Here is a 14,549-nt window from a genome sequence, read left to right on the forward strand (position 1 = left end):
TATTGTATGCCAGACTGTTCACCTGCCAGCTGAATATGTTGCTGTTGGTTCGCTTGTTCCCCCATTCCTCCAAAATCTACTCTGGAGGGTTTAAGCCAGACATTTTCAAACTGTCACCTTCCAGCTGTCTCAGCCTCTAATTCCCAGAAGCCCCAGCCAGCTTGTTCAATGGTCAGGAATTCTGGGAGTTGGGAGCCCAAACAGCTGGAGGGCCGCAGTTTGCAGGTGCCTGGTTTAAGCAGTAAAGCCCTATCTGCCATCATGAGGCTGGGTAGATCCCAGAATGACAACAAAACCACATACACTGGAAATCCAAGGTGTTTATTTCTTGGCATCAACATGCTCAGTATCGAGACATTGTACCACTATATACAACATAAGGAATACTCTTTGTACACAACAAAAAACACAAACAGAAACATTAAGTTTAAGAAGTTAGCAAAACCATAAATAAGGACAAATTGTACATTTTTGGGAAAATCTCATTATTATATACAACATAGATGGCATGGACCCATAGTCAGTTGCTATAATTTAAAAGTGTAAAGAATGCAAGGTAACTAAATGCAAAGGCACTGAGCACAGCTTCCCTCCCCTCTCTTTTTGCAAGCCAGAAACCAGATGTTTTTTTAAAGAAACAAACAAATCCTCATTACACAGTACATACGCAAAGAGCTACATATGCTGCAACAGAAACAAAAGGAAAAAATAGAGGCTTAAGGACGTTTCCCCTGGATGAATATGAGAGCAGGAATAAACAAAGGCAAGGATCACACATAAGTCAACTGAAGATTTGCAAACTACGGGCTCTATAGTGTTTTCTTGGCCCAATAGTGAACTAAATTACCCTTTTCAGTAGTGATGGTAGAGCCATGAATGGTCATTAGACTTACAAACATTGCGAGCAGGCTGTGTATGAAGCCAAAGGTAAAGACTGAAGCAGGCAATGCAGAGACAGGTTTTGCATTGTGTTAAGCTGTGGTCAAACTATAGAAGCTTAGTTGTAGTCACCAACACCATATGGTACTCAATGAGTATAGCATTGCTATGAATAATATGCCAGCAAAGTGAGGACTGTTGAAAGTGTTACAACCCCATGGTTTCAAAGGCTGTGTGTCTCTTGCTATCTCTGTGTTAAAACTAGTGTGTTACTGCACACCGTCGTAGATTTAAGATCAAGTAAATGGCTTGAGAACATAAAACAATTTCAAAGTATATAACATATTGACTATACGTAAGAGAAATAATTGACAGTTATAACAGCCAGGTCTTCATGGATCTTCCTGAAACCTCCTCTAGGGGCATTTGATACCACTTGACAATTCTGGATTTATAATCTCTAGAGTCAAAATTTTGGTAGAAAAACAAAAATGTGTAGATAATTACTCAACAGAAATCAAGGGGACAGGTCTTACATTGGCATTCCCACTGGTTAATTGTTGGACACTGTTTCTCTTGTTGTGTACAATTATTTACCAAAATCAAGGTATAATTTAGCAGACATCCTGAACGCCCAATATGCAACATGGCAATGATTTCAAACCCCTAAATGTTTTGGACTGAAGCTCGCAGACTCTTTGGTCATTGGTCATGCTGACTGAGGCTTCTGGGAGTCAAAGTCCAAAACATCAAGACGACCAAAGCTGAGAATTACTACACTGTGAAACTCACAATTGTGGATCCATCAGTGTGCAAACGCTTGGAGACTTCCTCTCCTCTGACAGCAACTGTGACAACTTTGCTGAGAGGAGGAAGGCAAGGATTCACTGGTGTGATTTCATTGGTGTGTTTGTGGATGTATCAATATAAGAATGGGAGCTGTCTTGAGTTTCGGTCATTTCTTTTCTGTTGGATTAGAAATGCTTCATTATACAGATTCTTCTTCAGGTTCCTTATAAATCATACTATAACTTCTTTATTATAGAGCATATTATAACAGCAAGGTGCTCTTTGGAGGAGTTACTAAACTTGAGGGAGTTTGAATGCAATCATCTACAAAGCCCAACATGTTATTGCCTTTGCCACCTAGTTATTCAGTAAATATATACTGAATATTTTAAAAACGAAACAAACCTATTAAAAAATCATCTGAATAAGTATTTTATGAACAACCATCACAATATAAGCAAACACATATGTCTCTTCTGACCGTAGTACAGTTGATGGGGGAAGGGGGCTATAATTCAACTATGAATTCTAAATCTTTTTTTAACTTCATCCACTACCAAAATATATAATCCATATCTATAACCACTTTTTCTTCAGCTGACATTTAGCTGAAATTGAACAGCAGTAAAAAGGAATGAGAATTGTTCCACACAGTAATTTGGTGCAATTACTAGGAGTCATCCACAATCAACTGCACATCCAGTTCTCAAAGTATAATCACAATTTTTGCCAGGATTTTTCTACATCAGCCATTGTACCTTCTGTACATACAAGTCGAAGGTACATTCAATCCTAAAAATCAGGCTTCTAAAATATATAAAGTAACAGATATGGCCATCAGTCACAAACAGTATGTATGTAAGAGAAGTTAATATATTAGCTGTGGTAATCATAGATCTTCAAAAATTAGATACTGGATTTGAAGAATAAGTATGTGCCAAGTAAATATGTGGAATGATGAAAAAGAAAAGAAAAAACCCGTATTTCTTGCATCTGGAATGACTAAAAAACTACCTCAGCAGCAATGGAGCAAATCTTCACATTCTAGGGCTTCATGGTCGGAAAACCAAGCCCAATGCCATTTTCTAATGTATTCCAGGTTCACTCATTCTATCCCCAAACCTATTTGGTTCAGCTAATTTAGGAAAGCCTTCCGTAACCTACAGTCCAACAAGTGTGTTGGGCTACATGCATCATATTTGCCAATTAGCAGGATATGTTGCCTGGAGGACAATGTGTTAATTCAATCAGTCGGGCACAAGGTTAGGAAAAGCCAATTCTGAGCAAAGAATGCAAAAGAGGAACCAAGAGATTTCTTTTTTTTTTTTAATGGCATTGCTCTTTAAGAGTAGTTGTGCTTGCTTCTTCCAGAAAAACAACATGTTTCAATTTGCAACCCTCAACTATAACAATATTTAACTGTAAACAAGGTTTTGAACATCAGCTATTACCACAAAATGTCACACGGAATTAAGTTAACACTATCACAGAAGGAGAAAGGACACTTTTCATGCTCAGTGACACTGTGGAGCAGGGGTTAAGAAGTGCTGCGCATTGCTATGGGTAGATTCTTGAATAAGAACCCCAAGATGCAGAAGCCATTACTGGGGCTTCTGCATCTTAGGACATTACTGGGGCTCAATTACTGCTGCATGACCTTCACTCTGCTCTACAGCAAACCCAACATGGATCCTTGCACTCAAAGTCCTCAGAGCTCATTATCAAAAATGAAGTTGTTTGTTCATCTTTTTCAGTCTCTAGGTGAGCTGGTCCTATAAAGGGCTAGGGCTTCTGGGCATTGCCTTCCAGCGTCAACTGGGGTGTTGTATGACCCCCAGTCTGCTCTATAGCAAATCCAACGTTGATCCTTGTCAATATTCTTGCAAGTAAAGGTTAGAGTCAAAAATCCCTTCCTCCCTTCCAGGAGGACTTTTATCTGAAAAACTAAAAACACAATAAGGCTCCTTACCCTGGGATATTGCCTGCAAGTGGCTGCTAATATCGATATGTATTTCTTCTTGAGCAAAAAACAATGATCATTAGCCACTTAGCACAATTCCCATCTTCCTCCAACAGGAACTTTGCCTACCTTGGTCAAAATGAAAGGTAATTTGTTTAACAGTCAGTGCTCAGTGAATTGTTCCCAAAACCAAGAGTGGCCCATTTCAAAGAGAACCCATGCTACAATTTAACTCTCAGGGGTCCCTAAAGAGAAGCCCACCACTACCTTGGTTTGCAACAGTCAGTTTCTGTTTAACAACGAGTTACATCTATGAGTATTATGTACACGCTAAAGGAGCTGGAAGTTATTTGTACATAGATGTGAGGACAAAAAGGGATTCAGAATATTTCATGACTCTGCAGCTACCACTCCTGAAAAGAAAAAAAAGCAGATGTCTGCAATATTGCAAGCATAGAACAGTACAAGTGACAAATCGCAATATATAAAGCAAAACTATATATATCAGGTAGGGAATTCTGGCCACCTACTTACAACAGAGCTAATGTGCTTTAAAAGTAGACATGCATGTACGCACACCCGCCTCCAATCTATACATGCCATTTTAAACACAGGGTTCCCCCGATAGCTTTTCCTGCATAATGTCTGGAGCAACATCAGTAACACTGACAAAGTTTACTGTCACCACACAGCTCAGATTAAACATGTTATGTTAGTGTGAACAATGGCATAATCAAACAAAAGAAATGTATTTCCTTGCTGTCTCAAGCCACCACTAGAGGCCTTTATAGCAACTTCAGTGCCAACAAGACATCAAACTCTTCTGCGAATTCCAGAATCAAGAATTTGCATAATTTTGCCACAGATTAAGCCACACACATCTTTTTTGCAATCAGGCCGTTTTAAGTCTACTGAAGTAATGAATCGATCACAGCTCCTGATTTTGCAGAACGTTTCCTGTTTGGAAAGGAGAGAAAAACGTCACATTACTCATTATTCCATCCAGGGGAAAATGGTCTCTATTTCAGAGCAAAAGGATACAGAAGAACAACAAAATTAAAACCCAGATTATTCCAGAAAAAATCCCCACAGGTACTTCCTTTCTAGGTGTCACATAATTCCAATGAAATGACATTGTAACCACAGAAAAGTTACAAACTATTACTTTTTGAATGGGGATGGTATATAGATTAGGTAACTGTGAGTGGACGCAGGGGCTGGGAGCATCCAAGTGAGGCAGCAGGACCCCCCATCATTGGCACCAGTCAGTCACACAAGGAGAGAGGAATAGATTGAGTGAACCCTTGGCCATCCTCCATCCAAGGAAACAATACATTTCCTGTTTAGCATTTGATGAGATCAGCTATCGGTTTTAGCTCTCCTACCAACCCATGACAATAGCTGTATATTACACACCGTTCTAACTGTACCCATAATAAATAAGTGAAGAGGCAGGAGCATATTTATCTTCATACTGTACCCATTTCCCTCCCACTCTTGGTCTCTCTCCCTCTCTCTTCACAAAGCCAAACATACCAGGAATAAAAACTACACAAAATCAACTAACCCAAAGTGCCTCAAAGTGGACAAGAGCAAAGCAATCTCCCAAAGCGCGCAAGAGAATGAGGCACGGTGGTATGAGACTGCTCCCTTGAATCCCTAAAACCCTGTACTCAGGCGCTATTTTTTAGGGGGGACTCAGAGCGGTCTCACGTATCAGCAACAATTCAATGCCTTTAAAACATACAACTGGTAAACATCTACATTAAAAGAGGCACTACCTCTTAACTCAAAACACTGCCCATATGTTAAAGCGAAACCCGGGCTGAACGATCACTCTTAACTCAAAAATGCTCTCAAGTTGGGATGCTCTTAAGTTGAGGTCCCACTGTATATGAATATAAATATGCCCTTGCATATTTACATTTATACTCTTTTCAGCTGCATACACTGGATGATTCGGTTCGCCACACAGGCCTGAATCCTCAGCTTGGAAGTACACTTCCTCACCCCATATACGCAACAAATATATTCACTGAGCTCTTATCAACATTGAGACCAGGGATGTTCCTCCTGCTTGGGTCAGTTCTTGGGCAGCTTTGACCCATGGGAATAATGTGAAGACCTCTCATTAAACTTTCAATGTGTAAGCAAAAGCCATATGTTATACCAGTTCTGACCTTCTGCCAGTTTTGGGCCTCGATCGTCCTTTTGAAGTCCTTGGTCTTTCTAATTTCATCAATGACTGCCTCAGGCTTTCTTCAGTGTAAGCCAGATATACATGGGAAAGATCCACCTCAAAGGGCTAATAGTGAGGAAAAGGAGACATTGTTAGTTGACACTCATTGGTCAAGTCAAATCCAACCATCAAGATGGGATGTGTATGTGTGGCTGGAATCTCAGATAAGCATAAATGAAGACAGCTAGATAATTGCAATAGTCCATAACTACAAAATGTCACTTACATCTTTTTCTTTCTTATCAGGCACTGGAGTCTGCTTTCTCATGTTATTCCCAGTGTATGCAACACATTTCTTAAAAGAAAAGAAAAAGAATGATAAAGGCAATTGGATATCATACAAGTAATCCCTCTTTTGAGAGCCCTTTCTTTAGGAAGATCTTAATGGAAATGCTCTTTTCATTCACTATTTGCTCAATCTAGAACAGTGATTCCCAAAATGGGCGCTACCGCCCCCCAGTGGGTGCTGGAGCGATCCAGGGGGGTGGTGATGGTATCTATTAGGACATGGAGGCGGGGCCAGGTGAGGGGCGGGGCCTCTTCCCAAGTGCCGGAGACAGGGCTGAGCACCTGAGGTGCCTGTTAGGACACACAGGGGGCAGAGCTAGAGGAGTTGGCGTGGCTTCTTCCCAAGAGCCTGAGACAGGGATGAGAATCTATACCTCTCCTGAGGCACTTGTTGGGATACAAAGGGCAGAGCTAGGGAAGGGGGCGGGGCCCCCTTCCAAGAGCCCAAGACAGGGCTGAGCCTCTATACTTCTCCTGAGAGGCCGTTTAGGACTAAAGGACGTGGCTAGGGGCAGGGGCGGGGCCTCTTCCCAAGAGCCTCTGTATACCTCCCCTGAGGAGCTTGTTAGAACATGGGGGCGGGGTATAGAGGTTCAGCCCTGTCAGGCACTTGGGAAGAGGCCCCGCCCCCTCCTCTAGCCCCGCCTCCTGTGTCCTGGCAGGCACCACAGGACAGGGATAGAAGCTCAACCCTGCCTCAGAGCTCGTAACTCCACCCATCCCAGTCCTGGCTGCACATTTGTGGCCCCGCCCACCTCCCCCTCAGCCCTGCATTTTGGACTAGGGGAGAGGCTCAGCCCCACCCTCTTGAGCAGGAGCCATGCCCCCCTTTCTAGGGGGCGCCGAGTCATTTTTTCTGGAAAGAGGGCGGCAGGCCAAATAAGTTTGGGAACCACTGATCTAGAACATTCACATATCAGTTTCACTGGAGTCGGTGAGAGATCTTCAATTAAAAAAAGAGCTTGAACTCTTATGAAAATAGCATGCTGAGGTACATAGTTATTTTTTAAATAACGCAGTATCTCATCTACTTTGGGCAGCAATAGGACGGCTACTTCCAAACACAAACTGGACAGCACTGGTAGATTAGTTACAGGACTTCAGAAGAGAACAAGATATTTCAAGACTTTATACCATTATTCCCCTTTTTTCTTGTTACGTTTACATACCAGCTGCCATTCTCCAATATCTTCATTCCAGTGGACATAATTTTCAATCATTTCCTTTAAATAAATAAGAAAAAAGTATGCACTTAAATTTAGTTATATGACACCTCTTCACAATCAGTAGGTTTAAAAACAACATATTTTCTAGCAAATTTACAAACCATTCCAACCAGTTGAGATGAAACAAGACTAACCAAAGACATTTTGTTAGGTGAATTAAGACAGCAAACGAACTTTCCCCCATGTCAGAGGGGCACATTACCCAAACCCAATCAAGTTACTTTGATACATAAGGATGGAATTTGAACCAGTATCTTTTAATACCTTCTACTGTAAAAACAAAGGACATAACAATTGCCACTCTTTTCTTCCTCAGATCTCAAATTTCCTGCCTGAGATGGCTCAGGATTGCTCTGGTGCTTTATTGCTCCTTTTCTTTCCCCATTGATGATGTCTTCATCCCAGATGCAGTGACCAGTTAGGAATGGATGAGTATCAAAGTCCATCTAATCAAAGATGCCAGGTGTCTCTAAGAATTCATTTAAACGAATGATGGCAAATGTCCTCTGGTCCTACTCCTCTCTAGTATCTGGAATTTAAGGGCAAACTGCCTCTGAAACTTGAAGCTGCATATGATCAGCAGGTTATAAGTGGCAACAGCAGCTGTAGAAGTGTGTGAAGCGGCTGAAATCCAATTAGTAATTTGTTTTGGATATTCAGTTGGCTTCTGCTGCAATTCATAAAGATTCGGGGGGGGGGGGGGGGGGAGGTCCTGTTTCATTTCGTAATCCGAATCTCTGAAGCTTCCTAATGGTTTTGCTAAGATTTGTTCCATTAGTGGCAACAGGGAACATTTCAAGACTTGTTTCATTTTTATGGCTATCAGGGTGAAACTTGGCACACTAGTAGGCAACATTTGCGACTGTAAGTCTGCCAGGTATCAGAATGTTTCTCTCATCCACTAATATTTATAAAAAATGTTATAAATAATTTTTAAAAACCTATAGGAGATATCCCCTTGAATGTTTGCATAATGAGACAACAGAAGCAGGGCATCAATCCTGCAAACTTTCAAAAAAAAAGTTAATCTACTGATTTTTAGGAATTTTTAAAAGTATTTTCAAAAACGGCTTGAAACACTTCAAAACAACAAATCTTTACTAATCTTTCTGAAACGTTTTGGAGGCTCCAATTTTATTTTGTAATGCTTCGGAGGGGTCCCATTCTGATTAGTAATTTGGAGATATGTATTAATGAATCACACAAATCTCTGAATTACGAAATTGATCTCCGATGCTTTGCACAGCCCTACTGTCCACTGGCTCCATCCCAATGCAACCCAAATGATCATCTGAGCCTGAACAAAGCAGGTGAGAAGCAAACACATTCTTAATGCACCCTATAATCTATGGACTCCAGCACTGACAAGGGCATCGAGGGATACTGAGACAGGGGAAACTAAAAGTGTAGTTTCAAGAACATAACAGCTAGCCCTTAGAAAAGAGTGGAAATAGGAGTTGTTTGTTCTAGAATTGTCCCCAAATCCCTCAGCATAAACTTTGGCCTTCCTTTATTTTTCACCTGATAGTCCTGAGGTATGAAGTTGTCAATAATGAGCATCTGAAGACGCAGCTCCCTGCTGAGCTGTCGGATGTTCTCCAGCAAGCCTTCAATTTCTCTCTGATGTTCCTGCTGCAGGTCCGCCATCTGGGAAATACATGCCAAATAATCAAAAAATCAATGACCTCCCACAAGGAATCTGTGCATTTTGCTAGTACTTCATTAAGGGGGAAATACTTACATTTATCATTAAGATAATCATAACAACCTCAAGCAAGACTGCATTTCATAGTATGTCCTGCAGATGGATTTCTATTTAATGGTTAGGTCATTTTAAAGTGAGAAGGCTCACACTACACCAGTGTGCCTTCATTTTCATCTCATTAACCTTTCCTCTCACTTTGTCAAGAATGAGATTTAAACCACTAGAAGAGGGTTTTTTTTCTTTTTCTAGTGCTTAGTAACACAATTAATTGCTTAAGTCCAACCATTTGAAAGTAAAATGGGCCCAACAGTACACAGAAAATGTTAGTTTTCTTTTCAAATATATTTTAATAGGATACCATAAATACACATTCTAGACAAAAATACACATATGTAAGCATATAAACACTATATTAATAAAACATATTATAACTTCATGCACAAATATAAAATAATATATAACATAAAAATACTACACATTTACACATGAAACAGAATTGACTTCCTGCTAACCTATCATTGGTATTGATGCAGTACAAAATTTCTCCCTCCACTTAACAACCCAAGGATTTATGGATTTGAAAGTTTCAGACCTGTGCCTTGAACTCATCCTGGAAAGGTAATGGAAGTCAAGGCAGATGGTTTATAACTTCTTGTTGTTGTTATGTGCCTTCAGGTCATTTCTGATTTATAGCACATCGAAAGTGATCATGTAATGGGAAGATTTCTTTAGAGGGGAATTTACTTTTTCTTAAACTGAAAGACTGATTTGATCAAGGTCTCAGAGTGGGTTTCCATAACTGAGTGAAAACTGAATCCTGATCTCTAGAGTTGTCATTCAAGATGTAAACCACTATAAAACAATGGCTCCCAAATGTATACCTAGTGTTATGTATCCAGAATTCTGGTCAAAAAGGCTGCTGATTGGCCCGAATGAACAGAACTTTCCAGACTATCCTCAAGGGCAACTTCACACAGAATGCAGTACAACAGCCTGTCTTTTTTTGGCCAGATCTAGTGATTACATTTACTTATGCTGGCGAAAACTATTTTATGTCATAGACTTCATCCAGGACATCACTGAGCCCAGGAAGCAGTCTAGCACTTCCACTACCTTTGTCAGCTTTGATAAGAAGAAATATAGAGCCAAGTGTAATCAGTATTTCGATGTCATCATACTCCATGACTCTGCACAACTTCATTCAAAAGTCTGGAGGAAGACCTTAAGTGGCCAACCAGAATCTTGAGTGTCAAACAATAAACACATACACACACACAGAACCCAAACAGCACGCCCTTCCATGATTTCTTCTTAAACCACTGTGTGACCAATGTCCTCTTTTCTACTTGCAAGATTTATTTGTGCATACACATATGCCCACAAAATTATACAGAAACATTAATTCTGTTCCTTAAACACAGAAAACCAGAAAACACAGAAATGGGATTCAATACTGACCTCTGACTTTGCTGCCATCAGCATTGTCCAGACTTTCTTTAGCTTCTTGGTCTTCCCTTGTGCTTCCTCCTGAAGGCTGGTGTACTTTTCCTCAATATCCAAACGCTCTTGCTATTTACACATTTTCAAAAGTAGGATAAATTAATCAAAATTGTCTAACTGATGTGCTGGTGAAAGGATGCTGTTTAGCACAGACTGCCATGTAGAAGGAAGGAAGGATTCTTATAAGTAATTTATGACACAGATCCTATGTTACTTCCTGCCAGCTAACTCAAATTTAACTTCGTCCCCACACTACCTTCTTGATTTAGTAATCTCCATCCAGGGGAGCACAGAGTGCAACTTGCCGGTCCCATTGATCAGATCTATAGAAATCTGGGAATACAGCCCAAGTTCTCTATATGGAAACTTCAAATCTTTTCTCAACACATAGTTTCATCAATATCAAAGACAGGTACTTTGCAATCTTCCAAATTACTTTGGAAATGAGCCAACCTAAGAGTCAAGCACCTTTTGCCAAGAAGGATAAAGCTGACTTCCACTTTTGTGCAACCTGAAATTTCCCCTCAAGTTGCCATACATTTGTCAACTTCGCTTTTTAGAGTATAACTGGTCTCAGAGCCCTGAGCTACATAAATTCAATTTCAAGAGAATATTGCTGGCACAAATTCCAGCTGACCAACCCTCGAGATCCCTGGCTTTAGTGCCTATTATTGTATACCCATTATCCAGTAATCCTGAGCAGCCAAACTTTGCCACATCCAAAAAATGTGACAGCTCTTCCTGCCTTCTTCTTTGACTTCCTTACTAAGAACCCCCTTCCTTGGCTGTATTTTTGGGCAAACCCCAAGTAAGGAAAAGAGTGAATGTATTTTATTTTGCAACAAAGCAATCAACACTTCACAACCAAGATGAATCTAACCTCTTTCTCCTCAAGCTCCTTACGGAGCTGCTCTGCTCTTTTCCTTCGTTCTTCGAGCTCATTATTGGATTCTTCTAGAAGCTTTTCCTGCTCCTCTGCTTTAGCCAACAAATCTACGCCTCCAACAATCACTTTTTTTTCCAAAGCTGACAGCTTCTCCAGCAGAGTCTGGTGTTCTTGCCTGGATAAAGAGAAAGGCAAGAACCCAAGTTCTTCTGAATCAGAATTCTAGAGAGGCAGATTCTAGCTTCACAACTGATCCTCGAAGTCAAAACGGTTTCTTATATTTATTCCTCAGATGGGAAACCCCAAATTGCTGGAAAAATATTTGGCTCTGTTGGTTAATTCTATGCCAGGGCCTACTTTCCTGCAATTCCTCATGTCCACCAGGGGATATTGAGGCATTTAAAACAAGTTTTTCTAAAAAAATGATATTGATGCAGTACTAGAAAGTTCTGAGTCTTATTCTAACACTTAGCTCTCTGATTTATGTAATCGTTCATGTCCAACTAAGTAGTGATTGACAGGAGGAAGAGGTAAGAAAGAGGAATTAATAAGCCTGTCTCCTTTTGAAAAATGTAAGGCTGTGGAACACCCTCCCCAGAGACATACGGCAAGCCCCAACTCTTTTGAGTTTTAGAAAAGCCTTAAAAAAATGGCTATGTGCCCAGGCTTTTAAAGAATAAATGATAAAGATGACCCAGACTGTTATATGGATAAAGTTGGAGGATATTGGACGAACGGATTTTAAGCATATGTTTTATGTTTTATATTTTATACTGTATTTAATTGGTTGTAATATATTTTTATATGTTGTTTTTAATGATGTATCGGCATCGAATTGTTGCCAATTGTACGCCGCCCTGAGTCCCTTCGGGTGAGAAGGGAGGGATAGAAATATTGTAAATAAATAAATAAGATTTGGCTGCAATCCCAAATTGTTTGGGATTTTGGGTCTATGTTGGAGATATTTGGAGAGTGAGCAAAGAAAGAGGTATTCTTTCTTTGCTCACCAGTATTCCACTAGTATTCAAAGGGGGTAACTCTCCTTTCAGTGCAACAGACTGACATTCAAAGAATTCCACTCTTCCTCTGTGGGGTTGAGTATGTTGTACAATCTGAGAACTATATCCATGTTTGGAATGAGTGGCCTGAATATCTATAGAAAATAGGCTAGAAAGGATAAGAAAAGTTCATTTGGTCTGTTAACATTTATAAAATGTGGGATGGGTTTGCATGTATTGTTTGGGAGTATTTCTAGTGCATCTGGAGTAGTCAAAATCACCAAACTAACATCATTTGCAGTACAGGCAAGCGTATGGAAATTCACCATGCTACATTGAAAATATGAAATTAACTGAGAAGGCTGATGCCCACAATTGAGGTTCACGTCTTTACCATCTGCAACTAGACAAGATTCAATATCTTTGTGAATATGATGATTTGTAAGCACTACCAGGCAAATCAAGCAGCACATGTTTTAGTGTCCACTTCCATGTGCAACCTTGCTCTCTAAAGAACCCCAGTGTAAAAAACTTACATATGCCAAAAAAACAAACTTTTTTTGTTTTATTGACAAATACTCTTTGTCAATAAAAACATATTTTAAAGTAATGTTGATGGGCAAAGGCTAATAAATTTGATGAATCAGATTATACCTACATAATGGAAATGGATTGTTTCCATCACTTTGAAAGCACTACACAAGGGCAATATACAGTATTTTAATGTCTGAATTGCTCACTGTGCTTTAAGTAGGTCCTTCTCCCTCTTTTCAAGCTCTGCCCGGGCTTTGTTTCTTTCTTCCTCTTCCATATCAAGCTTAGTTTCAAGGGCTTTCCTTTCTTCATCAATCTTGGCTTGCATTTCCAGCATCTTGTCAGGAGATACCTTCTTCTTTCCTTGGGGGGGGGGGGGGGGGACAAAGGCTGATTAAAAACAGCACAAGCTAAAAAACACATGTGTGTTTGCCTCCTCACATGAATTGTTACATTAATAATTTACAGCAATTAGTAATTACTGCAATGAAACAATCTATAGTTATGACTGTCACTGAGGCTTCCAGGATTCACCCCCCCCCCTTTATCATCATCCAGGCAAGAGGCAAAGAGACAGGGGTATCCGTTTTGATACCAAAAGCAAATGATGCATTGCTAAAAATGTGTTCTATACATTTCATAATGTAAACTCTCATATATATATACTGCTCTCAATTATGCCTTCCAGCCATACAGCAAAATTCTAGCTCATATAGTGAAATGACTTGAACTGTACTCATTTATTGTGATATGGAAATTTTTTTTTTAAACATACTCTTAAAGAGGATAGAATTTTAAAACTAAAAATCGGGGAACAAAACACATTAGAATAATAGAACAAATATGTATGAAGGAATAAATTAAAATGATGGAAGGAAAGGGGAACACAATTATCAAGGTAGAGCAGGCTTGCAAACCTAAATGAAATCTTTTAAAACTGAAATTAGAAGATGGAAAAAAGGAGGAGGACATCTTTGTTTGCCCCATTTTGTTCGCCCTCCCCATATTTTCATACATCTGGGTTATCTAGATATATCTAAAATTACAGCAACTGTACCTGAAAATAGGCAATGGTTTTATTGCTGTTATAAGGGGAAGCCCCTAAGAATACCCTATCTCTCTCTTCCACAGTTACATTTCTACAATGTTAGATAAACCTTGTCTTCATAGTCAGCCCCATTTCAATTAAATTGATAATTGCACTGCATCTATCATCTTAACATTTTCAGTGCGTGAATCTTGAATTAACTGAGGTGAAAGAGAGAAAGATAGAGAGCATAGCTAGGCAGTCTGAAAAAAAAAACCTTAAGCAAGTCCTTTAAACTGTATTAGATGGAGTGCAAATCAAACACACCAACCTGCTTGATCTTGCATTTTAAGAAGAAGAGGCAAACAAATCGCAGAGAGGCAGCACACGCACAAAGAGGAAGGGAGCAGGGAGGGGGGGGGGAAAAGAAAGATATTATTGCTTGATTTGTTTTGCAAAACAAACAAGGTCATAAGTAAAAACATTCATCAAAATGTGCATCAACAGATAAAAAGAAA

The 14,549-nt window shown here is 39.7% G+C and overlaps 1 protein-coding gene across 2 annotated transcripts in view; it reads right to left on the bottom strand.

Moving 5' to 3' along the window:
• Positions 1 to 305: 305 nt before the first annotated feature.
• kif3a (kinesin family member 3A) overlaps positions 306 to 14,549 on the bottom strand; it is a 40,951-nt gene continuing 26,707 nt past the window's right edge. For both annotated transcript variants that reach the window (XM_008104729.3, XM_062970383.1), the window contains 8 exons: positions 13,211 to 13,367; positions 11,467 to 11,647; positions 10,545 to 10,655; positions 8,903 to 9,028; positions 7,325 to 7,378; positions 6,094 to 6,162; positions 5,809 to 5,933; positions 306 to 4,585 (listed from right to left, as the gene is read on the bottom strand). In XM_008104729.3, the coding sequence (XP_008102936.1) occupies positions 4,537 to 4,585; positions 5,809 to 5,933; positions 6,094 to 6,162; positions 7,325 to 7,378; positions 8,903 to 9,028; positions 10,545 to 10,655; positions 11,467 to 11,647; positions 13,211 to 13,367 (872 nt within the window). In that variant the 3' untranslated portion in view covers positions 306 to 4,536. The remainder of the gene's footprint in view (positions 4,586 to 5,808; positions 5,934 to 6,093; positions 6,163 to 7,324; positions 7,379 to 8,902; positions 9,029 to 10,544; positions 10,656 to 11,466; positions 11,648 to 13,210; positions 13,368 to 14,549) is intronic.

This window comes from Anolis carolinensis, chromosome 2 (genome assembly GCF_035594765.1).
Source record: "Anolis carolinensis isolate JA03-04 chromosome 2, rAnoCar3.1.pri, whole genome shotgun sequence".
NCBI classification, from domain to species: Eukaryota; Metazoa; Chordata; class Lepidosauria; order Squamata; family Dactyloidae; genus Anolis; species Anolis carolinensis.